The sequence below is a fragment of the Mobula birostris genome, unplaced genomic scaffold (assembly GCF_030028105.1).
Source record: "Mobula birostris isolate sMobBir1 unplaced genomic scaffold, sMobBir1.hap1 scaffold_2876, whole genome shotgun sequence".
Lineage (NCBI taxonomy): Eukaryota > Metazoa > Chordata > Chondrichthyes > Myliobatiformes > Myliobatidae > Mobula > Mobula birostris.
In genome coordinates, this window is record NW_027275934.1 from 19,098 (window position 1) to 45,867 (window position 26,770).

At 41.1% G+C, this 26,770-nt stretch overlaps 1 protein-coding gene across 8 annotated transcripts in view; it reads left to right on the forward strand.

Annotated features, from left to right (window-relative positions):
* Positions 1–26,377, forward strand: part of LOC140192869 (centrosome-associated protein 350-like) — a 42,103-nt gene extending 15,726 nt beyond the window's left edge. For 3 of the 8 annotated variants that reach the window (XR_011884479.1, XM_072250369.1, XM_072250370.1), the window contains 8 exons: positions 8,522–8,611; positions 8,829–8,986; positions 10,223–10,353; positions 12,429–12,584; positions 19,779–19,893; positions 22,496–22,653; positions 23,873–24,003; positions 26,292–26,377. Coding sequence is in view for 3 of the 8 variants with exons in the window: in XM_072250369.1 (XP_072106470.1) it covers positions 12,510–12,584; positions 19,779–19,893; positions 22,496–22,653; positions 23,873–24,003; positions 26,292–26,304 (492 nt within the window). In the remaining 5 variants the exon portion in view is untranslated. Of the gene's footprint in view, positions 1–7,649; positions 7,707–7,735; positions 7,794–8,521; positions 8,612–8,828; positions 8,987–10,222; positions 10,354–12,428; positions 12,585–19,778; positions 19,895–22,185; positions 22,276–22,495; positions 22,654–23,872; positions 24,004–26,291 lie in introns of those variants that run through there. The other 5 variants (XR_011884482.1, XR_011884478.1, XM_072250371.1 and 2 more) reach the window with 5 other exon arrangements.
* Positions 26,378–26,770: the final 393 nt, after the last annotated feature.

Genomic DNA, 26,770 nt, shown 5'->3' on the forward strand with positions numbered 1-26,770 from the left:
CAGTGGCGTGACATTCGCCGTCTTCTCATCCACCAGAACCTGCCCACAGTCCAGAGAATTTCAGTGGATTCTCACCAAAGCCTCTACTATAAATTCTGCCATCTCTTTCAGGACCCCAGGATGCATTCCATCAGGTCCAGAGGACTTATGTATCTTCAGGCCCACAAGTTTGCTCAGCACTACCTCTTTAAAGATAGCTATTGTATCGAGGTCTTCACCTCCCATCACTTCCATAACATCTCTCTTTGGCATGTTAAACATGTCCTCCACCATGAAGACCAACACAAAATAGTCATTCAAAGCTTCTGCTATTTCCTCGTTACCCAATATCAATTCCCACTTCTCATCCCTCCAAGGAACCTACGTTCACTTTAGCCACCCTTTTCCACTTTATATAATTATAAAAACTTTTACTCTCAGTTTTTATATTTTCTTTATTTTCTTTCTTTATTCCCTTTCGTTATTACCTGCTTGATGGCCCTTTGTTGCTTTTCAAAATTTTCCCAGTCTTCCAGTTTCCCACTACTCTTGGAGGCTTTCTATTCACAGGCTTTTAGTTTGACGCCTTCTTTTATATCCTTAGTCATCAAAGACTGGCTCTCCCCACTTTTACTGTCCTTGCTTTTTACTGGAATATACTTTTATTGAGCACCATGAAAAATCTCTTTGAAAGTCTTCCACTGTTCCTCAGTAGTCCCGCCATATAGCCTGTGTTCCCAGTCGACACTAACCAAATCCTTCCTCATCCCATTGTAGTCTCCATTGTTTAGGCATAATACACTAGTGTTATATCAAACTTTTGCACCCTCCATTTGTATGGGAAACTAAATCTTACTGTGATCAATCTTTCCAAGAGGGTCCCTAACTACAAGATCACTAGTTTTAACGTCAGTAAGACCAAAGAACTGATTGCAGACCTCAAAGGGTAAGATGAGGGAACACACATCAGTCCTCACAGAGGGATCAGAAGTGGAGAGAGTGAGCAATTTCATGTTCCTGGGTGTCAACATCTCTGAGGATATCGATGCAGTTACAAAGAAGGCACAACATCGGCTATATATCATGAGGAAGCTGAGGTGATTTAGTATGTCTGCAAACACACTTGCAAATCTCTACAGATGTACCATGGAGAGCATTCTAATCGGCTGCATCACCATCTGGTATGGTGGTGGGGGTGGGCACTGCACAGGACCGAAAGGAGCTACAGAAAGTTGTGAACTCAGTCAGCTCCATCATGAGCACTAACCTCCCCAGCATCCAGGGCATCTTCAAGGAGCGATGCCTCAAAAAGACGGCCTCCACCATCAAGGACCCCCATCGCCCAGGGCATGCCCTCTTCTCACTACAACCGTCAGGGAGAAGGTACAGGAGCCTGAAGGCACAAACTCAACAACTCAGGAACAGCTCCTTCCCCTCAGCCATCAGGTTTCTGAATGGACAATGAAACCATGAACACGAGCTGACTACTTTTCTCCCCCTCTTTTTGCACTACTTAATTAATTTAACTATTTTATATATATATATATATATATATATATATATATACAGTAATTCACAGTTTTGTTTATTATGTATCACATTGTACTGCTACCACGTAACAACAAGTTTCACGACGTACCCCAGTGATATGAACCAAATTCTGATTCTGTTCCGTATCACCAGTGATGAATCACCACACTTGATCAGAATCAGGTTTCACATCATTGACATATATTGGGAAAGTTGTTGTGAAACTTGCGACATAAAAACACTGTAAGTTGCAATAGGAAACATACTAAAAATTAAACTAAATGAGTAGTGCAAAAAGACTGCAAGAAACAGTGAGGTGGTGTTCTTGGGTTCAATGTCCATTCTGAAATCCGGTGGCAGAGGGGAAGAAGCTGTTCCTGAATCATTGACTGTGGGTCTTCAGGCTCCTGTACCTCCTCCCTGATGGTAGCAATGAGAAGAGGGCATGTCCTGGGTGGTGGGGGTCCTTAATGATGGTAAGAATATATAGCTGTGGAGGGACAGAACATAGAACCTGACAGCACAGTACAGGCCCTTCACCCCACGATGTGGTGCTAATCTTTAACCTACTTTAAGGTCAATTTAACCTTTCCCTTCCACAGAGCCCTCCATTCTTCTGTCATCCATGTGCCCATCTAAGAGTCTCTTTAATGTCCCTAATGTATCTGCCTCTACCACCACCCCTGGCAGGGTGTTCCATACACTCACTACTCTGTGTGAAGAATTTACCTCTGACATCCCCCCTATACTTCCCTCCAATTATTTTAAAATGATGCCCCCCTTCCCCATTAGCCACTTCCAACCTGGGAAAAAGTCTCTGACTGCCCATTTGATCTATGCCTTTTTCATCTCCTCCATCAAGTCACCTCTCACCCTCCTTCGCTCCAAGGAGAAAAGCCCTAACTCATTCACCCATTCCCATAAAGACATGCTCTCTGATCTGGGGAGCATCCTGGTAAACCTGATAAAGTTTAAGGGAATGGGGGATTCTCAGATCCCTGTAAACAATGGACTCGGTACTGACTATGTCTGTGACTGCAGTGTGTTTGAATAATGTCTCACAGCTGCTTTCTTTGGAGCAAGATAAGGGTTAAGGTTCGTCCAGATCCACATAAGATGTCTCTGGGCTTTTCACACCTTTTGATTTTGACAAAAAGCAGTACCTGATGGAAATTAGACAGAACATTGCTTTCTTAATTAAAACACAAATTTGACTTATCTTTGTAATTATGTTGTGGCTCCAGCAAACCAGGTAGGACATTCCTTACTTTAATTCAGGTGGCTGGGGTGTCGATCAAACTGATTGTTCATTGTATCAGTAGTCCATTGACTTGGCCGGAATAATTATCAAACTGATTGTTCATTGTATCAATAGTCCATTGACTTGGCCGGAATAATTATCAAACTGATTGTTCATTGTATCAATAGTCCATTGACTTGGCCGGAATAATTATCAAACTGATTGTTCATTGGTATCAATAGTCCATTGACTTGGCCGGAATAATTATCAAACTGATTGTTCATTGTATCAATAGTCCATTGACTTGGCCGGAATAATTATCAAACTGATTGTTCATTGTATCAATAGTCCATTGACTTGGCCGGAATAATTATCAAACTGATTGTTCATTGGTATCAATAGTCCATTGACTTGGCCGGAATAATTATCAAACTGATTGTTCATTGGTATCAATAGTCCATTGACTTGGCCGGAATAATTATCAAACTGATTGTTCATTGTATCAATAGTCCATTGACTTGGCCGGAATAATTATCAAACTGATTGTTCATTGTATCAATAGTCCATTGACTTGGCCGGAATAATTATCAAACTGATTGTTCATTGGTATCAATAGTCCATTGACTTGGCCGGAATAATTAATCAAACTGATTGTTCATTGGTATCAATAGTCCATTGACTTGGCCGGAATAATTATCAAGCTGATTGTTCATTTGTATCAATAGTCCATTGACTTGGCCGGAATAATTATCAAGCTGATTGTTCATTTGTATCAGTAGTCCATTGACTTGGCCGGAATGGTTATCAAGCTGATTATTCTTTGTATCAATAGTCCATTGACTTGGCTGGAATAATTATCAAATTGATTGTTCTTTTGTATCAATAGTCCATTGACTTGGCCGGAATAATTATCAAGCTGATTGTTCATTGTATCAATAGTCCATTGACTTGGCCGGAATAATTAATCAAACTGATTGTTCATTGGTATCAATAGTCCATTGACTTGGCCGGAATAATTATCAAGCTGATTGTTCATTTGTATCAATAGTCCATTGACTTGGCCGGAATAATTATCAAGCTGATTGTTCATTTGTATCAGTAGTCCATTGACTTGGCCGGAATGGTTATCAAGCTGATTATTCTTTGTATCAATAGTCCATTGACTTGGCTGGAATAATTATCAAATTGATTGTTCTTTTGTATCGGTGGCCTTATAACTTCTGACAATTCTGACATCAGGCAGTGAATGTGTTGAACTGCCGGGGAGATCAGAAAGGTTCTCTCCCTGATGTCGGGTCCCAATTCACTCGCCGGCTGAGCTCGAAGAAATAAACGGGTGGAAAGATAAGTAACGATCTTTTTTGTACTGTTGTTCTTTGATCCAGCAAAGTTACGTTTACAAACCTCCTCTGCACCTTTCCAATCATGAAGCAACCAGAACACGACGCAATTGTGTTGTGGGTAGTGGGGAAGTGGTGTGGGATTAGAAAGAGGGCGATAGGATTGGGGAGGGATTATAAAGGGGTAGTAGAGAATGTGGTTAAGACCATAAGATGCAGATCAGAATTAGGCTATTTGGCCCATCAAGTCTGATCTGCCATTTCATCATGGCTGATCCATTTTTCCTCTCAGCTGCAATCTCCTGCTTTCCATATAACCATATCACAATTACAGCATGGAAACAGGCCATCTTGGCCCTTCTAGTCCGTGCCGAACGCTTTCTCTCACCTAGGCCCATCTACCTGTACTTGGCCCATAACCCTCCATTCCTTTCCTGTCCATTTTCCTAATGAATTTTTTTTTCATGACAAAATCGTACCTGCCTCTACCACTTCTACTGGAAGCTCGTTCCACACAGCTACCACTCCCTGAGTAAAGAAGTTCCCATTCTGTTACCCCTAAACTTTTGCCCCTTAACTCTCTTGTTCTAATGTCCTCTTGTTTGAATCTCCCCTCTCTCAATAGAAAAAGCCTATCCATGTCAACCCTATCTATCCCCCTCATAATTTTAAATACCTCTATCAAGTCCCCCCACAACCTTCTACGCTCCAAACATTAAAGACCTAACTTGTTCAACCTTTCTCTGTAACTTAGGTGCTGAAACCCAGGTAACACTGTAGTAAATCTCCTCTGTACTTTCTCTGTTTTGTTGACATCCTTCCTATAATTCGGTGATCAGAACTGTACATAATACTCCAAATTTGGCCTCACCAATGCCTTGTACAATTTTAACATTACATCCCAACTCCTATACTCAATGCTCTGATTTATAAAGGCCAGCACACCAAAAGCTTTCTTCACCATCCTATCCACATGAGATTCCACCTTCAGGGAACTATGCACTATTATTCCTAGACCACACTGTTCTACTACATTCCTCAATGCCCTACCATTTACCATGTATGTCCTATTTTGATTAGTCCTACCAAAAAGTAGCACCTCACAGTTATCAGCATTAAACTCCATCTGCCATCTTTCAGCCCGTTCTTCTAACTGACCCAAATTCTCTGCAAGCTTTGAAAACCCACTTCATTATCCACAATGCTACGTGTCTTAGTATCATCTGCATGCTTACTAATCCAATTTACCACTCCATCATCCAGATCATTAATGTATATGACAAACAACATTGGACCCAGTACAGATTCCTGAGGCACACCATTAGTCACTGGCCTGCAACCTGACAAACAGTTATCCACAACTACTCTCTGGCATCTCCCATCCAGCCACTGTTAAATCCATTTTACTACTTCAATATTAATACCTAACAATTGAACCTTCCTAACTAACCTTCCGTGTGGAACTTTGTCAGAGGCCTTACTGAAGTCCATATAGACAACATCTGCCACTTTACCCTTGTCAATTTTCCAGGTAACCTCTTCAAAAAATTCAATAAGATTTGCCAAACATGACCTTCCATGCACAAATCCATGTTGACTGTACCTAAACAGACCCTGTCTATCCAGATAATTACATATACCATCTCTAAGAATACTTTCCATTAATTTACCCACCAGTGATGTCAAACTCACAGGCCGATAATGGCTAGGTTTACTCTTAGAACCTAGCAATTTACTCTTAGGTTTACTCTTAGAACACCTCCACCACCATCGCCAGCAGCCCATTTGACGCACTCACCACTCTCTGTATAAAAAACTTACCCCTGACATCTCCTCTGTACCTACTTCCAAGCACCTTAAAACTGTGCCTTCTCGTGTTAGCTGAGAAAAAGCTTCTGACTATCCAAACAATCAATCACCATCTTATACACCTCTATCAGGTCACCTCTCATCCTCCGTCGCTCCAGGAAGAAAAGGCCGAGTTCACTCAACCTATTCTCATAAGGCATGCTCCCCAATCCAGGCAACATCTTTGTAGATCTCCTCTGCACCCTTTCTATGGTTTCCACATCCTTCCTATAGTGAGGCGACCAGAACTGAGCAGAGTACTCCAAGTGAGGTCTGACCAGGGTCCGATATAGCTGCAACATTACCCCCCCGGGCTCGAAACTCAATCCCACAGTTGATGAAGGTCAATACACTGTATGCTTTCTTAACCACAGAGCCAACCTGCGCAGCAGCTTTGAGCGTCCTATGGACTCGGACCCCAAGATCTCTCTCATCCCCCACACTGCCAAGAGTCTTTTTCTTCATTAATCTTTTCATTGATTTAAAAAAAGCATAAATACAATCAAGAAGAGAATTAATTCAAATATATATATCAGTAACAATATAATCCAAGGTTAAGATAGACATTGTCAAAATCATAGATATTGTTAAACTAGTATAAAATATATAATAAAAAAATGAAAATAACAATTCTCTTTGCAGTTTATGAAGAGAAAGGGAAAATCATTGGGTTTTAAATGAAAAGGAAAAAAAACCCACTACACTAAAAAACAAAACAAAAAAAAAAGGACTGGGCATTCCATTTTGAGGATACAATCAAAAAAGAAAGAAAGAAAGACTTTCTGATCAAATCTAAAACTTTGAAAAAAGACTGAAAGAGTAATAAATAATTAAATGAAAATATTGGATAAAAGGTCACCATATTGCTAAGAGCCTTACCATTCATACTATATTCTGTCATCATATTTGACCGACCAAAATGAACCACCTCTCACTTATCTGCGTTGAACTTCATCTGTCACTTCTCAGCCCAATTTTGCATCCTGTCAATGTTCCGCTATCCACACTATCCACAACCCCGCCAATCATTGTGTCATCTGCAAATTTACTAACCTATCCCTCCACTTCCTCAACCAGGTCAATTGGTGGCCACCGAGAGGTCCTGTTGTCCTCTGCTGGATGGACTGTAGGCGCTCGTCAAAGTGGTCTCCCAATCTGGGCCAGGTCTTACAGGTGAAATGTTGCCTCACCTGGAAGGACTGTTTGTGCCCCGAATGGTAGTGAGGGAGGAGATCCAGGGGCAGGTGTGGCACTTCTCCTGGTGGCCACCAATTTTAATTCTATTTGCCATTCCCATTCCAACATGTTGGTCCATGGCCTCCTCTACTGCCGCGATGAGGCCACTCTCTGGTTGGAAGAACAACTCCTTATTCCGTCTGGGTAGTCTCTAACCTGATGGCATCAACATCAATTTCTCCTGCTTCCGGTAAAGACCCCCCCCCCCCCACTTCACCATTCCCCATTCCCATTTTGCTCCCTCACCTTTTCTCCTTCCCTGCCCATCACCTCCCTCTGGTGCTCTTCCCCCTTCCCTTTCTTCCATGGCCTTCTGTCCTCTCCTATCAGATTCCCCCTTCTCCAGCCCTTTATCTCTTTCACCAATTTCTCAGCTCTTTACCTCACCACTCCCCATCTCCTGGTTTCTCCTCTCACCCACAACCTTGTACGTCTTCCCCCGCCTTCTTACTCTGATCTCATCTTTTTTTTTCTAGTCCTGATGAAGCATCTTGGCCCAAAACGACAACTGACTGGTTCAAGCTGACAGGAAGGTGACAGTAACTCAAATCACCTCACGTTACAACAGTGGTGTGCAGAAGAGCATCTCTAAACACACATGTCGAACCTTGAAGTGGATGGTGAAGAATACCATTTTCACAATACCAGTAATATTATTGAAAAAAAAATAACGTTGACTTGCCGTCTATGCAGAAGTAGACATCATGGTACTTGCAGCTGCCTAAATTGACATACAGTGGCAGGAAAACGTTTGGGCACCCCTGGTCAAAATTTCTGTTACTGTGAATAGTTAAGTGAGTAGAAGATGAACTGATCTCCAAAAATCATAAAGTTGAAGATGAAACATTCTTTTCAACATTTTGAGCAAGATTAGTGTATTATTAGTTCTAACTTTGGTTAGTGAACTGCTGCATGTACTCTATTTTGCAGCAAGTGTTTCTCTGCCTATTGATGCAATGCTCACCATTAGCTTCGATTTTTTTAAAAATCTGATTTTATATTTAAATTGTTTCCTGATGTTTCCCTGCTTATGATCTCAATGAGTCCACAACTGTATTTGCTGTTGAGAGTGTGAGCCACGTCTCCAACGAGGCCGTGACTCTGGCCGGTCGGTGTCCGACGAGGTTGGGGCTTTATGTGCGTAATTGGTATTTTGGGGGATATCAGTATTTCTTTCCTTCCCTGTTTGCCCTTCATCTGTTGGCTTACTGGGCCAATTAAGAAGGCATTTAAGAGTCTATTGCTTTGCTCAGCTGTGTGTTTGTAGTATTCTGAGCTTTAAGAGTGCATTTAGTGAGTTATGGATCTGATTGCACTGTACAATGACAGCTTTTGATTATAATTACAGGAGAATGGTACCAGGAGGACAGTGTCAAAATCAAAATGCATTTCCTGCCACTGGGGATCTCAGGACATGTGTGATAAACAAAACAAAATGGTATGTGAGAGTCCATTTGATTCTTGCAGCTATTACTGCATTGAAGCAGGTGGATTTTAATTGGAAATTTAAGCTTCAAGTAGCAATAAATGAATAGAAACTAAGTAAAATTGTAGTTGATTTCACCCTGCTGAGGTATGTATTTTGAATGATAAATAATTGGTTGAATTGGAAGCTACTACCTATTATAACTTTGATTTGATTGCATCCCTAACAGAGAAAGTATCTGAGCAGAGTCATATTGAGGGCAGGATTCATGCGCTGAAAGATGATCTGAGGAAACATAAATCTTTTGTAAAGAAATTGAAGAAAGAGCAGAAGCTTCGGAAGGAGAGATTGAAGGCACAGGAGACCAGTCTCATTAAAGAGCTAAGGGTAAGATTATCGTCGTACCTTCTTACCTTGACTGTCCTACCAGTCTTTGATTAGGGCAATAAGAAAGTTGTATGTATATACTACTCCAAACTCAATTTGCTCTCCACAATTGTTTAATTTGGAAAATTGTTGAGGAAATTAAGTAACACATAAAGGTTGCTGGTGAACGTTTATGTGTGTTGCTTGAAATTCCAGCACCTGCAGATTTCCTGGTGTTTGAGGAAATTAAGTATATGATTATTCAAAGGACTTGATCTGCCTTTATTCTTTTTGTTTCTGGTCCATTGCTGGAAAATCCTTTATATCACCCTCAACTCATTCTTAGGGCTCTTTGCATTGCTATATTGCTTCTGACTTTCGAAAGTCTTTGAAAAGTATGCAGCATTCAATAGTGCGTTCGGTTGTCTCTCCCCAATCGCTGCTATTCTCCTGCTTTGTATCTGCTATGTTAAAGCAGCAGGAGGCAACGCTTTCTGAAAGTTTGGAGAAATCTGGATTGTTGCAGTCTTTACAATTTATTTTTTACAGCATTTAGCCAAATTGATTTGCCATCCTCTGAATATTTTTAGTTGTCAGCCTTGATTAATTTACCAACTAAAATTGGATTTATTAAGTTGAAAATGCTTTTGCTGATTTGTTGAGTTTGCAGACACTGCCTTCGTATGCCGATGGAAACTGTTTCCAATATTCTGAGACATATGTGAATTTTGGACTGTACTTCATATTGGTTTCCTTCAGGTTTTTGGTGTTTTGTTAATTGTGGCTGGTTGGTGGGTGGGTGAGCTGTAAATATTTTGTGTGTAAGGTGGGGGTTGGGGGTTTTGATGTTACTGTCATTGGTCTGTTTTGCAGGTGAGGGGGTCGGGGATTGTTATTGTAATTTTTTTTCCTGTGGGGGAGCAGTGTGGATTTAATGCTATTGTCCCCGATTTTTCTGCAAGTGAGCAGGTCAGGGATTGTTATTGTCGCTGTTTTTCTCTGTGAGTCAGGGGATTGCAGATTGTTATTGTTGCTGTTTTTTTTATGTGAGTCAGGGAGTCGGGGATTGTTACTGTTTCTTATCTTTTTCGTACTGATGGTGGGGGAGAGTTGGTGTCTTTTCTTTCATCAACTCTCATGGTCTTTCTGTATTTCAGGACTATCTGGAGAAGACAAGTATCAGAGTTGTACATGCCTACTTTGACAATATAATGAACCTTTGAACATTTCACCGTTTTCTTTCTCTTGTATTACCAGTCTTGTGATGAATCGATTAAAAGGACTCAAGCAAAACTAAGCAAAGTGTCCAGTTCCACCAAACCACAAATCAAAACCCCTTCCTCCATTGCTGCTGAGAAGCCCAAGGCTGAACCACTTTCTCTACAAAGGTAATGTCACTGGGCAATACAGCCTTAGTTGGAAAAAGACTTCTCAGAATATTGGTAGTATCACTGTTTTATAAGTTAAACATAATGGGATGCCTTCTCCCCTATTGAAAGTACTTTTTTTAAAATTAGGTTGCACGTGACTGTTGTTCATTTATTTAGCAGACTTCTTTAATGAGTAGTACAGTACTTTCTACTGAGGAGGTGGAGCATGAAACAATGACAGTGACTTTTGAAATATTATTTCAGCAATTCTGTTTCTCTCTCTTTAGACACTGCTTCACCTGCTGAATATTTCTGTCATTCTCTTTACATTTCCAGCATCTGTGATATTTTGATTTCTGTTTTCAAAAAGTTTACCTAAATTTCTAGCAGGTTTTCTTTCAATAGCTGATTGTTCCATCCAGTGACATAATTCATTCAATTCTGCAGTTTAATGATAATCTGTAAAATTTGCTGTGCTGTTGAGACTCTGGGATTTGCCTCAGAAATGTTGTGAGTAGCTTACTGTAACGTGCACGGAATCAGGCAGAATTTGTGAAAAGAAAAGCAGTCTACAATGTCGATCTGCGATCCTCTGCTCTGCAAAATTCCAAAGACAATATGATATTTATCTGCCAAGCTCTTAAGCTCAAAATTAGTTTTCTGCTTTTTGTTTTCAGGACTGAATCTGCAAAGAGCTGGAAAGGGTGAAGGATCTAATGTGTCATTGAGTTGCATTGTTAAAAAGGGTACATCTGCATCTCAAAATGTTCTCTCTGTAAACACCTGAGATGACACATTCCAAAAAAATTGATAAAAGGAAGTCTTTTAAGTTGAAAGTTTAGAAGTATAAATACTTTTAAAAATTAGTTGAACAACTAAATTGTGTTTCTAAAAATAAAAAATAAAACTTACCTGCCTATTTCCTAAGCAAAGCTCATAGAACCATAAGAATAAATATGATGGGAACTATATCTATGATGGTCGAGAAAAGACCTACCCATTCTAATTCCACGTCCTACCTCAGGCTCTGTAGCCCAGTTGATCGCAGCTCTTCAGATATTCATTTACTTTTTAAATATGAGGGGAATTTATACCTTGGAAGTATTTCAGATCCCTCTACCATCCTCTGAGTGAAAATACTTTTAATACTACCAGCAGTTACTATGGACTTCAGTTTTTTTTTAATCCCCCGTTCAGGAAATAAGTCCTTCTCATTTCTGCCATTTAATCCTCCCAACTGTATACATCTCAAGACTAGAAAACAACCCAAACTTATCTAATCTTTCCTCCATAGCTACAGTTTTCCAGGCTTAACAATATCTCTTGTAAGACCGACCTGGAGTCCCACAATCCAGGCTATTCACATGGTTCGGTATTGAAGGATTACTCTACCAATAGAGATGCAATGGTATTCGGAAGCCTGTCTGGTTTTATCAATGTAACAAATAATGTTGTCCTAATTTTAAAAAGAAGTAGGAAGTATTCTTCCTCGAGTTCTTGCCAATGTTTTTCTGGCAACCGACACTTAGAACATTATCTGGTCTGTCATCTCTCCATCACTTCAATCACTTACAGTTGCCTGGCCCAGATCACTTTATTTTCACTGTGGATTTAGTGTTTATACGTTTTCATCCCCTTCCAGGAAGTCCTTAAAGTTCTGCTTCTTTCTAGACAACAGACCTTATCAGTTCCCCTTCCTCACCATCTTTCCTCACCTGGTAGAACTAGTTCTTACTCTCAAGTTTGACTTAGGTTTCTCCCACTTTCTCCAAACTAAAGGTGTAGCCTCGGACAGTTGCATGGGCCCCAATTAAACATGCCTTTTCAGCAGTTATAACTTACAAGTTCAGTATCTCCATTCCAGTACTTGTATCCTGGGAAGATTCCAGCACACATTGCAAAGTAATGAAACCTGTTGCTACTTTCTAGGTGATCTGAATGGATATCATCTGGGAAACAATTGTTATATTGTCAGTATTTATTTTTATGATTTTTTTGATGAGATTAGTTCTTCCTAATGTTAACTTCAGTAAATTAATTTTGTTTTTTAATGAAGAACCAGCTCAAACCCGGTTTGAACATCTTTTTCACAGGATTCGGTGAGGCTGTTGGCAGTTGAGGGTTGTGTGAGCACAGCCCAGCTGCTGCCCCAGGAAGACCTGGAAGCATTGGTGATGCCGACCCTCCGGCAGGCAGTGGATTGTAAATCCTGGCGTGTTTGCTATATGGTGGCAGACAAATTTTCTGAAGTACGTGTTATTGCTACAGCACAAAGTGCATCTCTTTGGTATGATGATATGGTGCATTTATGTTTTAAAACTAGTCTTTAGGTTTTCTGTTCCAGCTCGAATCCCTTCTGATTCTGTCAAAAGCCATGAAAACACAATTAGTTCCTCTAATAACAGCAACACACATCAAAGTTGCTGGTGAACGCAGCAGGCCAGGCAGCATCTCTAGGAAGAGGTGCAGTCGGCGTTTCAGGCCAAGACCCTTCGTCAGGACTAGCTGAAGGAAGAGTGAGTAAGGGATTTGAAATTTAGAGGGGGAGTGGGAGATCCAAAATGATAGGAGAAGACAGGAGGGGGAAGGGATGGAGCCAAGAGCTGGACAGGTGTTAGACGAAAGGTAATACGAGAGGATCATGGGACAGGAGGTCCGGGAAGAAAGACAAGCCAGCGGGGGGGCGGGGTCCCAGAGGATGGGCAAGGGGTATATTCAGAGGGTGGCCACACATTTTAATTCCACATCCCATTCCCATTCTGACATGTCTATCCATGGCCTCCTCTACTGTAAAGATGAAGCCACACTCAGGTTGGAGGAACAACACCTTATATTCCGTCTGAGTAGCCTCCAACCTGATGGCGTGAACATCGACTTCTCTAACTTCCGCTAATGCCCCACCTCCCCCTCGTACCCCATCTGTTACTTATTTTTATACATACATTCTTTCTCTCACTCTCCTTTTTCTCCCTCTGTCCCTCTGAATATACCCCTTGCCCATCCTCTGGGTCCCCCCCCCTTGTCTTTCTTCCCGGACCTCCTGTCCCATGATCCTCTCATATCCCTTTTGCCTATCACCTGTCCAGTTCTTGGCTCCATCCCTCCCGCTCTTGTCTTCTCCTATCATTTTGGATCTCCCCCTCCCCCTCCAACTTTCAAATCCCTTACTCACTCTTCCTTCAGTTAGCCCTGACTAAAGGTTTCGGCCTGAAACGTCGACTGCATCTCCTCCTAGAGATGCTGCCTGGCCTGCTGCGTTCACCAGCAACTTTGATGTGTGTTGCTTTGATTTCCAGCATCTGCAGAATTCCTGTTGTTTTAGTTCCTCTAATATAGTTTTAAAAAAATCATTAAGTCAAGCACCTGTGTATTTTTAATATAAAAGCTATTTGACTGACATGCCAAAAGGTGCTGAGATTTTTTTTTCCAGATTCATTTAATTATCTTGTTTTTAAACATGGATGTGAAATAGAACAAAGTTGGTCTGAATTGAGCTCAGATCTTTTTCAGTGTATCTGAAGGATAATCCTGTGACAAGGGTTTAGAACAAACTTGTTGGCCTAGTGCCAGGGATCTGGGGATTCAGCACGTGCACAGGTTGATGACACTGATATTTTTTACTTTTGACTGGAGGAAGTTAAGAGGAACTTCAGTTCTGTTTAAAAATGAGCCGAAAGGTCGAAAAGCCAGTAGTAAGCTTAAACAAATTTTCAAAAAAGCCTGAGGAGTAATGGGACTAAAAGGATACAGTCACATGGGCTTTCACTGCAGCTATCTTTTGGTTGTCCAAACATATCCCTGTACACACCTTCGCCTTCCTCTCCCTGGCATCAATAATATCAGGGCTGCTTCATACTCTCGTGTGGAGCCCAACATTTTCATCACCTTTGTCACCGACTTTTATCTTGCCGCAGAGTTACCTGGATTTACAAATTTATTCTGACACTTCGCTTCCTTTTCTGAATCTCCAACAGCCTCTCATTGAGATCTTCTGCAAACTCTCCAACTCTTTCATCTATCTCCTCCACGAAGGGTGCTATTTCCTTACTTTCACCTCATCCCAGTATCAGGTTTAATATCACTGGCATACGTTGTGAAATTTGGTTGTTTTATGCCAGCAGTACAAAGCAGTATATAATTTTAAAATATTACTATATATATTAAATGTGTAGATATTTAAAAATTACTGAGGTAGTGTCCATGGGTTGATTGTGCATTCGGAAATCTGATGGCAGAGGAGAAGAAGCTGTTCCTGAAATATTGAGTGTGCCACCTGTACCCCCACCTTGATGGTAGCAAAGAGAAGAGGGCATATCTTGGGTGATGGGGCCCTTAATAGATGCCCCCTTTTTGATGCATTGCCTTTTGAAAGCGTCTGGATGCCAGACAGGCTAATGCCTGTGATGGAACTGGCTGATCTTATAACGACTTGCAGCCTTTTCTGATCCTGTGTCGTGTTCCCTCCATACCAGACAGCAATGCAACCAGTTAGAACATTCTCCGTGGTACACCTCTAGAAATTTGAGAGTGTCTTTGATGACCTGCCAATTCTCCTCAAACTCTGAATGAAATGTAGCCACTTCTGTGCGTTTTTTTTTGTAATTGCATTGATATGTTGGGCCCAGGACGATCCTCAGAGACTTTGACACTCAGGAACTTGAAACTACTCACCCTTTCCACAGTCCCCTTGATTGGGACTGATGTATGTTCCCTTGACTTCCCTTTCCTGACGTCCGCAATCAGTTCCTTGGTTTTACTGTCATTGTGGTAAATTTTGTGATGTAGTGCATTAATTAAATGCTGCTTAAAGCTTTTGATGGACTGGACCTTGCTGGTTCCTTCCCACTGCTGACTTCACACAGACCAGGTATGGTGTAGGGAGGTGGTGATTCAACTTCACCTTCCTGTGGTCCACAATCAGTTCCTTGGTCTGACTGACAAGTGCCAGATTGTTGCCACACCACTCAACCAGCTGATCTATCTCACTCCTCTTCGGCTCCTTGTCACCATCTGAAATTCTGCCAACAATAGTTGTGTCATCGGCAGATTTATAGCCCTTAAGAGCAGTCTCGGCCTGAAAGATCGACTGTTTATTTCATTTCCATAGATGCTGCCTGGCCTGCTGAGTTCCTCCAGTATTTTGTGCTGGGTTTCCAGCATCTGCAGAATCTCCTGTGTGTTTATAGTTTTTGAACCAGATGGTCTTTGTTCTCAGTATAAAACTTGTTGCCTCAGGCTTCCTCCTGGTGCTCCGGTTTCCTCACACAGTCCAAAAGCATTCCGGTTAGTATGTTAAAGGGTCATTGTAGATTGTTGCACAAGTTGGTGGCTTACTGGCGGTGCAGTTTGAAGGGCCGGAACAGCTTGTTGCGTTCTGTGTCTCCAATTAAATCTATGCCCTTTAGTCTTAGACTTTCCCAGCCTGGGAAAACACTCGGATCTACTGAAATCAACGTGCTTTTCTCACCGCAGTGTAATCCAAATCTTCAAGGTAAGGCACATTGCCTACATAGGTTAATTGCAAACAATAACAATCAGGTTAATATTATTTAACAATCAAGAAACATTGTTTAATGATTAAATAACATTATTTAGTTGTTTTTTTGACCTGAGAAACTGGCTGATTACAATTGCCCACGTTGTTGTCTGTGTACCATACTTTCGAATTCAGAGCCATCAACGACAATATTTTCTCAACTTTGCTTTTCTTTAAAAATTTAAAATTCCGTCTCTTAAGGCCAGAAAATTCCGGTCCCACCCCAAGGCATTGAGATTAAATCTTTCTGTTCTCTATGAGTGTAAAATCTGTACTGAAGCAGCTGGTTTATCTGTGGATATATTATCAAGGATAGATCATTACAGCTGTAGACACCAACAGAATCAACAAACTCATTCGTAAGGCCAGTGGTGTTGTGGGGATGGAACTGGACTCTCTCACGGTGGTGTCTGAAAAGAGGATGCTGTCTAAGTTGCATGCCATCTTGGTCAATGTCTGCCATCCACTACATAATGTACTGGGTGGGCACAGGAGTACATTCAGCCAGAAACTCATTCCACCAAGATGCAGCACAGAACATCATAGGAAGTCATTCCTGCCTGTGGCCATCAAACTTTACAACTCCTCCCTTGGGTCAGACACCCTGAACCAGTAGGCTTGTCCTGGACTTATTTCATAATTTACTGGCATAATTTACATATTACTATTTAACTATTTATGGTTCTATTACTATTTATTATTTATGGTGCAACTGTAATGAAAACCAATTTCCCCTGGGATCAATTAAGTATGACTATGACTGTGACTATGTTTTACCTGGGTAACACTAAAGAATACTACTTCTAAATGGACATCATTTATCTAACCATTCCCTTTTTCTCCCCTCTCATTTATTTCTTTACCAGAGCATGAGGTATCCAATCATTGATAAACATCTGAACACAACGGCAACATTTCTCTGGGTTTCTTTCCTCTTACCCCATGGCTTCACGTGACCCTGATTGCAGGTGGGGGGGTGGGGTTGGCTAAGCAGGTGCTACACCTTGCCCAAGGGTGACCTGCAGGCTAGCGGAGGGAAGGAACGCCTTACACCTCTCTTGGTAGAGATGTATTTCCACCCCGCCACCCATGATAAAATTACATAATTCAAAACTGTAAACCTGATCGAAAATTAAAGCAAATTACAGATGGACCGGTGTTCAAAAGGACACAGAAAACACAGCCATTTTGTCAGCTTAGGATTGTTACCCTTGGAACAGGCAAAGACTTTATATTGTTTGTCTTTATAAGATAACTAACCCGTGTTCAAAAATAAGCTCTATGTAAGGTAACACACACAAAAATGCTGCAGGAACTCAGCAGGTCAGGCTGCATCTAAGGAAGTGAATAAACAGTCGACGTTTTGGGCCGAGACCCTTCATCAGGACTGGAAAGGAAGGGGGAAGATGCCAGAACAAGAAAGTCGGTGGGGGGTGGGAAGGGGAGAAGGGGAATATTCTAGAAAGTGATAGTTGAAGGAAAGTTCATGGGAAAGGGTTCACACAAAATGCAGGAGGAACTCAGCAGGTCAGACAGCATCTATTGAAGTGAATAAACAGTCACATTTTGGGCCAAGACCTTTCATCAGGACTGGAAAGGAAGGGGGAATATGCCAGAACAAGATAAGGGTTGCCAGAGCACTTGTGAAATTGGCACCAACCCATTATTGGAAAACAATTGCATTATACTGGTACAGAGTTTATTGTATTTATAATGTTCTGCTATCATTGCTAATGACAAACCATAACAAAAGGCACTTTCTATGCTCAAGACCACATATAAACTAATCTTGCAGTGAAGTCCGTAGCTAAAGTACAGTTCAGATTTTCAATTTTGAAGTTGCTATTTTCAGAGTACATACAGGTTTCCCCCGCCATTCGAAGGTAGAGCGTTCCTATGAAACGGTTCGTAAGCCGAAATGTAGTAAAGCGAAGAAACAATTACCATTTATTTATTTGGGAAAATTTTGTGAGCGTTTGCTAACCCAAAAATAGCCACCAAATTATGCCAAATAACACATAAAACCTAAAATAACAGTAACATATAGTAAAAACAGGAATGATATGATAAACACACAGCCTATATAAAGTAGAAATACCTTTCCACAATCATTGCCGGCAGTGTTCTCCGTAGCAAAAATCTCACGCAAGCGCCATCGGCAGGAAATCTCACGCAAGTGCTGTTGGCAAAAACACTCTCTCCACTAACCTTTAAGCTATGAAGCTGCCAAATCATACCAAATAACACATAAAAATACACAGCCGATACAAAGGAGAAATAATGTATGTACAGTGTAGTATTACTTACCAGAATCGGGAAGGCAGCGCCGAGCACACTGATGATGGTGTGTTAGGTTGAGTCAGAGTTTGGATGGTGCAGTGGCCCCCACCCTCCAATCTGCAGAGCGATACATTGCTGCGAAGCAGGCAGGAATGCAGCAGTAGCCGGGAGGCACACAGCACATCTTTAAGAAAAAAGCCGAAATAAACAAGCTAATTAATTAGGTGCCGCCCGACATGTAACTGTTGGCCCAGATCAGTGCCGATTTCCGATTGCGTCATCTCTGATCTGGGCCGGCAATTACGTGTTGCTGGCACCTAATTAATTAGCTTGTTTATTTCGGCTTCTTTCTTAAAGATGTGCTGTGTGCCTCCCGGCTACCGTTGCATTCTCCACAAATCGATATCTGTCCGTGACCTGGGGGTTGGGGTGGTGGGATACTGGGGTGTCATCTCATCATCGTCTGTTTCCATTAGAGCGGGCAGCTCATCTTCTACCTCTGCCCGCCTCGGTGTCGAAGGTCGAGGTTCGTCGTCTGCTGTGGCTGATGTGGAAGGCTTGCTTGACTGCTGAGCCCTGCGCACTTTTCTATCACACAGTTCTTTGTAAGGACTCAAACCATCCTGCAAATATCTCCTAAACCGACGTACCCTTTCAAAATTAAAGTCGTACTTTATCATTACTCATTCGGTTTCCATTGTTATCCTTTTCTCTTCCAATTGCATCAGGTCTTCATCTGTCAGTTCTTGGTCATGGGATGCCAAAACCTCTTCAACATCATGTCCGTCAGCTTCCACAAGCCAAACTCACGTTGTTCTTACTTCGTTCACCACCATCGAAACGCTTAATTATGTCTAGTTTTACACTAAGTGTAACACCCTTACGAGCTCTTTCAGGCCTTTCCGATACCTTAGAACTCATCTTGCAAATGGCTGCTCACAGGCTCGTGTTTAAGCAATGCCATTCCGAATCCGGGGGAGAGCAGCTACTCAGATCGTGTGCTGCCTTTTATCGACTGCTGCCTTTTATCGCCCGCTGATTTTTTTTTCTTAACAGTGAAAACGCCTTCTGAAAGCGAAAACAGGGTACTAATCTAGGTCTTTCGTAACAGTGAGGTTACCACACACAACCCTGAGATTCATTTTCCTGTGGGCATACTCAGCAATTTCTATAGAATAGTAACTGAACAGGATCAATAAAAGATAAAGTACAAATGCAAATATAAATAAATAGCAATAAATAACAAGAGTATGAAATAACAAGATAAAGAGTAATTAAAGTAAGATCATTGGTTGTGGGAACATCTCAATCGAATGAGTGTACTTATCCCCTGTTGTTCAAGAACCTGATGGTTGAGGGTTAGTAACTGTTCTTGAACCTGGTGGTATGGGTCCTGAGGCTCCTGCACCTTCTACCTGATGATTGAGAGGTAGTAACTGTTCTTGAACCTGGTGGTGAGGGTCCTGAGGCTCCTGCACCTTCTACCTGATGGCAGCAGCGAGACGAGTGTGGAAAAGAAAGATGGTGTTGTCTTTGTGATTCCTCTGTTCACGTGTTAATGCACAGATTGCTGCTATTGAAACCCGCTCTATCTTTGTTACTCATTTACTTTCTCTTGCCTTTAAAGCTTCAGAAAACCGTGGGTCCTGAAATTGCGGAAAATGATCTGGTTCCTGCTTTCCAAAACCTGTTGAAAGATTGGGAGGCTGAAGTGCGAGCAGCTGGGGCCAACAAAGTTAAAGGTTGGTTGGGAATTCTCATTCTTGTCTTTTCCATCCGGTTTAAGATGTTGTTGGTGAAGCACCGTGACAACTTTCTGGCAGCAGAAACAACTATCAATTACTTTACTAATAGACTCTTGTTCTGGGCAATGACACTGCAATCTGTGCCTGTAACTTTCCTAGTGGAGACGAGCCTTTGATCCAGCTGTACAACCTGGCATTTTGCACCAGATACAATAGGTGATCCCAACAGACTCACGGGTGAAGTGTCTCCTGGCATGGAAGGGCTGTTTGAGGCCCTGAATGGTAGTGAGGAAGGAGGTGTAGGGGCAGGTGTGGCCCTTGTTCCGCTTGCAAGGATAAGCGCCAGGAGGGAGATCAGTGGGGAGGGATGAGTGGACAAGGGAGTCGTGTAGGGAGTGATTCCTACGGAAAGATGTGCTTGGTGGTGGGCTCCCTTTGGAGATAGCAGAAGTTGCAGAGAGTTACGTGCGGGATGCAGAGGCTTGTGTGGTGATAGGTGAGGACAAGAGAAACCCTATCCCTCGTGTGGCAGCAGGTGGAAGGGTTGAGGGTGATTTGTGCAATGTGGTTGAGGGCTGTGTTGATAGTGGAGGAAAGGAAACCCTTTTTTTTGAAGAAGGAGGATATCTCAGTTGTTCTGGAATGAAAAGCTTCATTCTGGGAGCAGATGCAGTGGAGATGGAGGACTGAGGCTAGAGAATGGCAATTTTGCAAGTGATAGGGTGGGAAGATGACTTTTCCAGAGAGCTGTGAGAGTCAGTGGGTTTGTAAAGAGTATCAGTAGATAAACTGTCTCCAAAGATGGAGACAGAGATCGAGAAAGGGGAGAGAGGTGTCAGAAATGGGCCAGTTGAGGGCAGTGTGGAAATTGGAGAAAGTTGAGGAAATTGATGAGCTCAGCATGGGTGCTGGAAGCAGGACCAATGCAGTTATCTTTGTAGCGTAGGAAGAGTTGTGGAGTGATGCCTGTTTAGGTTCGAAACATGGACTGTTCCACGACTGTTAACTCTTTTCCGTAGCTGTTGCTTGGCCTGCTGAGTTCCTTCAGCATTTTCTGGGTATTACTTTGGATTTCCTACATCTGCAGATTTTCTCATCTTCAATGAAGAGTTCAGCAGTTCCCCAACCAATGGATCTGATCAAAGTTCTGCCACCCTGGTTCACACAGTCGTGATGGTGATAGGTTAGCTAACATGAGGACACTTTTCCAGTAAAGATCCCCACCTTCAATTAAACCAGAGCCTGGAATGAACTTTGTGAAACTATATTCAACTGGAAGAACTGAGTGAATGATGCATCTGTGCCTCCTCCCAAAGTCCTCACTGTTATAATGGTAGTTTTCAGCCAAATCAAAGAATGAGCGAGTAGCAGGAACAGCAATAATAATGAAAATGGGTAACCTCCGATGTGCCGTGCTTAAAGTTGCACTTCAGAACTAAATGCCTAGCATACCAAGCGTATCCAGTACAGGTCTGTCAGTGGCAACTACATGTCCCTAGTTACATTCTATCCACCAAAAACAGAGTATATCCGATCTGGCTAATTACTGTCCAATCATAAAAGTAATGGGAGGTGTCACCAACAGTGCTCTTAAGGGGCATTTGCTCTTCAGTAATCTGTTCCCCCATGCCCATTTTGACTTTCCATGGTCAGAGTTAGTGCAGTACTTACAGGTGATTTGAGTGACTGCCTTTAATGAGGCTGTATTTGACAGGGTGTGGGATTAAATAGCCCAAATCAAATTGAACTCTGGAAATCAACGTGAAAACTACACTGGCAAGATTTGTACCACACAAAGGAAAAGGTTTAAAAGCAGTGGTCAGTGAGTTCTAGCTTTGGTTAGTGAAATGTTGCATGTAATCTATTTTGCAGCAAGTGTTTCTCTGCCTATTGATGCAATGCTCACCATTAGCTTCCATTTTTTTTAAATCTGATTTTATATTTAAATTGTTTCCTGATGTTTCCCTGCTTATGATCTCAATGAGTCCACAACTGTATTTGCTGTTGAGAGTGTGAGCCACGTCTCCAACGAGGCCGTGACTCTGGCCGGTCAGTGTCCGACGAGGTTGGGGCTTTATGTGCGTAATTGGTATTTTGGGGGATATCAGTATTTCTTTCCTTCCCTGTTTGCCCTTCATCTGTCGGCTTACTGGGCCAATTAAGAAGACATTTAAGAGTCTATTGCTTTGCTCAGCTGTGTGTTAGTAGTACTCTGAGCTTTAAGAGTGCATTTAGTGAGTTATGGATCTGATTGCACTGTACAGTGACAGCTTTTGATTATATTTACAGGAGAATGGTACCAGGAGGACAGTGTCAAAATCAAAATGCATTTCCTGCCACTGGGGATCTCAGGACATGTGTGATAAACAAAACAAAATGGTATGTGAGAGTTTCCATTTAATTCTTGCAGCTATTACTGCATTGAAGCAGGTGGATTTTAATTGGAAATTTAAGCTTCAAGTAGCAATAAATGGATAGAAACTAAGTAAAATTGTTAGTTGATTTCACCCTGCTGAGATATGTATTTTGAGTGATAAATAATTGGTTGAATTGGAAGCTACTACCTATTATAACATTGATTTCATTGCATCCCTAACAGAGAAAGTATCTGAGCAGAGTGATATTGAGGGCAGGATTCATGCACTGAAAGATGATCTGAGGAAACATAAATCTGTTGTAAACAAATTGAAGAAAGAGCAGAAGCTTCGGAAGGAGAGATTGAAGGCAGAGGAGGCCAGTCTCATTAAAGAGCTAAGGGTAAGATTATCGTCGTACCTTCTTACCTTGACTGCCCTGCCAGTCTTTGATGAGGGCAATAAGAAAGTTGTATGTATATACTACTCCAAAATCAATTTGCTCTCCACAATATTCATTGTTTAACTTGGAAAATTGTTGAGGAAATTAAGTAACATATAAAGTTTGCTGGTGAACGTTTATGTGTGTTGCTTGAAATTCCAGCATGTGCAGATTTCCTGGTGTTTGAGGAAATTAAGTATATGATTATTCAAAGGACTTGATCTACCTTTATTCTTTTTGTTTCTGTTTCATTGTTGGAAAATCCTTTATATCACCCTCAACTCATTGCTATATTGCTTCTGACTTCCAAAGGTCTTTGAAATGTATGCAGCATTCAATAGTGTGTTCGGTTGTCTCTCCTCAATTGCTGCTATTCTCCTGCTTTGTATCTGCTATGTTAAAGCAGCAGGAGGCAACGCTTTCTGAAAGTTTGGAGAAATCTGGATTGTTGCAGTCTTTACAATTTATTTTTTACAGCATTTAGCCAAATTGATTTGCCATCCTCTGAATATTTTCAGTTGTCAGCCTTGATTAATTGACCAACTAAAATTGGATTTATTAAGTTGAAAATGCTTTTGCTGATTTGTTGAGTTTGCAGCCACTGCCTTCGTATGCCGATGGAAAGCTGTTTCCAATATTCTGAGACATATGTGAATTTTGGACTGTACTTCATATTGGTTTCCTTCAGGTTTTTGGTGTTTTGTTAATTGTGGCTGGTTGGTGGGTGGGTGAGCTGTAAATATTTTGTGTGTAAGGTGGGGGTTGGGGGTTTTGATGTTACTGTCATTGGTCTGTTTTGCAGGTGAGGGGGTCGGGGATTGTTATTGTAATTTTTTTTCCTGTGGGGGAGCAGTGTGGATTTAATGCCATTGTCTCTGCTTTTTCTGCAAGTGAGCAGGTCAGGGATTGTTATTGTCGCTGTTTTTCTCTGTGAGTCAGGGGATTGCAGATTGTTATTGTCGCTGTTTTTCTCTGTGAGTCAGGGAGTCAGGGATTGTTATTGTTTCTTTTCTTTTTCATACTGATGGTGGGGGAGAGTTGGTGTCTTTCATCAACTCTCATGGTCTTTCTGTATTTCAGGACTATCTGGAGAAGACAAATATCAGAGTTGTACGTGCATACTTTGACAGTAAAATGAACCTTTGAACATTTCACCGTTTTCTTTCTCTTGTATTACCAGTCCTGTGATGAATCGATTAAAAGGACTCAAGCAAAACTAAGCAAAGTGTCCAGTTCCACCAAACCACAAATCAAAACCCCTTCCTCCATTGCTGCTGAGAAGCCCAAGGTTAAACCACTTTCTCTACAAAGGTAATGTCACTGGGCAATACAGCCTTAGTTGGAAAAGGACTTCTCAGAATATTGGTAGTATCACTGTTTTATAAGTTAAACATAATGGGATGCCTTCTCCCCTATTGAAAGTACTTATTTTAAAATTAGGTTGCACGTGACTGTTGTTCATTTATTTAGCAGACTTCTTTAATGAGTAGTACAGTATTTTCTACTGAGGAGGTGGAGCATGAAACAATGACAGTGACTTTTGAAATATTATTTCAGCAATTCTGTTTCTCTCTTTTTAGACACTGCTTCACCTGCTGAATATTTTGTCATTCTCTTTACATTTCCAGCATCTGTGATATTTTGATTTCTGTTTTCAAAAAGTTTACCTAAATTTCTAGCAGGTTTTCTTTCAATAGCTGATTGTTCCATCCAGTGACATAATTCATTCTATTCTGCAGTTTAATGATAAACTGTAAAATTTGCTGTGCTTCTGAGACTGTGGGATTTGGCTCAGAAATGTTGTGAGTAGCTTGCTGTAACACGCACGGAATCAGGCAGAATTTGTGAAAAGAAAAGCAGTCTACAATGTCGATCTGCGATCCTTTGTCACTGCAAAATTCCAAAGACAATATGATATTTATCTGCCAAGCTCTTAAGCTCAAAATTAGTTTTCTGCTTTTTGTTTTCAGGACTGAATCTGCAAAGAGCTGGAAAGGGTGAAGGATCTAATGTGTCATTGAGTTGCATTGTTAAAAAGGGTACATCTGCATCTCAAAATGTTCTCTCTGTAAACACCTGAGATGACACATTCCAAAAAAACTTGATAAAAGAAAGTTTTTTAAGTTGAAAGTTTACAAGTATAAACACTTTTAAAAATTAATTGAACAACTAAATTGTGTTTCGAAAAATAAAACTTACCTGCCTATTTTCTAAGCCAAGCTCATAGAACCATAAAAACTGTATCTGGGATGGTCGAGAAAAGAGCTACCCATTCTAATTCCACGTCCTACCTCAGGCTCTGTAGCCCAGTTGATCACAGCTCTTTAGATATTCATCTACTTTTTAAATATGCGTGGAATTCATGCCTTGGAAGTATTTCAGATCCCTCTACAATCCTCTGAGTGAAAATACTTTTAATACTACCAGCAGTTACTATGCTCCTCAGTTTTTTTTTTTATTCCCCGTTCGGGAAATAAGTCCTTCTCATTTCTGCCATTTAATCCTCCCAATTTTATACATCTCAAGACTAGAAAACAACCCAAACTTATCCAATCTTTCCTCCATAGCTACAATTTTCCAGGCTTAACTATATCTCTTGTAAGACCGACCTGGAGTCCCACAATCCAGGCTATTCACATGGTACGGTATTGAAGGATTACTCTACCAATAGAGATGCAATGGTATTCGGAAGCCTGTCTTGTTTTAGCAATGTAACAAATAATGTTATCCTAATTTTAAAAAGAAGTAGGAAGTGTTCTTCCTCGAGTTCTTGCCAATGGTTTTCTGGCAACCGACACTTAGAACATTATCTGGTCTGTAATCTCTCCATCACTTCACGTGGTCCCCAATTCTATCCAGCTATTAAATGATTACACTTTATATCTCTTATTTTGTTGTGTGGTTAGTAGAGAAACCAAATATAAAAGACAAAGACGCCACTCTTGTTAAAGTTAACAGTTTGTGCACAAAAATCGTTGGAGCTCACGCCTCCGGTGTTCCTCCTCAATGACCTCCGCCGAAACGTTGCCAACCTCCGGACCCTCGAATTCCCGTAGACTCCGTCCAGTGATCACCGAGCACTTCCCGCACTCGTTCCACCTCCTCACTCGCCTCGACCGAAAAACTGCAAAAGCTCGGTTCCCAGACAAACAAGATAGAATAATGTGTCTTACTACTGTCTTATAGAATTTCAACATAATGTGTAGTTAAAACCCAAATATTGCAGCTACAGAGAAACTATTACATCAGCAGTTAGCATTACAGAGACGCCATTTCATTAGCCTTAGCAGTTAACATTACCAAGAACCCTACATGTGTTAGTCGGTATGTGTTCTAAGACTGGGGCTCTCAGTACATGTGTGATAAACAAAACAAAATGGTATGTGAGAGTTTCCATTTAATTCTGGCAGATATTACTGCATTGAATCAGATGGATTTTAATTGGAAACTTAAGCTTCAGGTAGCGATAAATGAATAGAAACTAAATAAAATTGTTAGTTGATTTCTCCCTGCTGAGGTGTATATTTTGAATGATAAATAATTGGTTGAATTGGAAGCCACTACCTATTATAACTTTGATTTGATTGCATCCCTAACAGAGACAGCATCTGACAAGAGATCTATTGTAGACAATTTGAAGGAAGTGCATGAAAAGTATCAGAAGGAGAGATTGAAGGCACAGGAGGCCAGACTCAATAAAAAACTAGAGGTAAGATTATTGTTATACCTTCTTACCTTGACTGTCCTGCCAGTCTTTGATTAGGGAAATAAGAAAGTTCTATGTATATACTACTCCAAAATCAATTTGCTATCCACAATATTCATTGTTTAATTTGGAAAATTGTTGAAGAAATTAAGTATATGGTTATTCAAAGGACTTGATCTAGCTTTATTCTTTTTGTTTCTGTTCCATTGCTGGAAGATCCTTCATATCACCCTCAACTTATTCTTAAGGCCCTTTGCATTGCTATATTGCTTCTGACGTTCACAAGTCTTTGAAAAGTATGTAGCATTCAGTAGTGCATTAGGTTGTCTCACGGACAATGGAAACCGCATTTCAAGGGGGAGAGGGGAACCT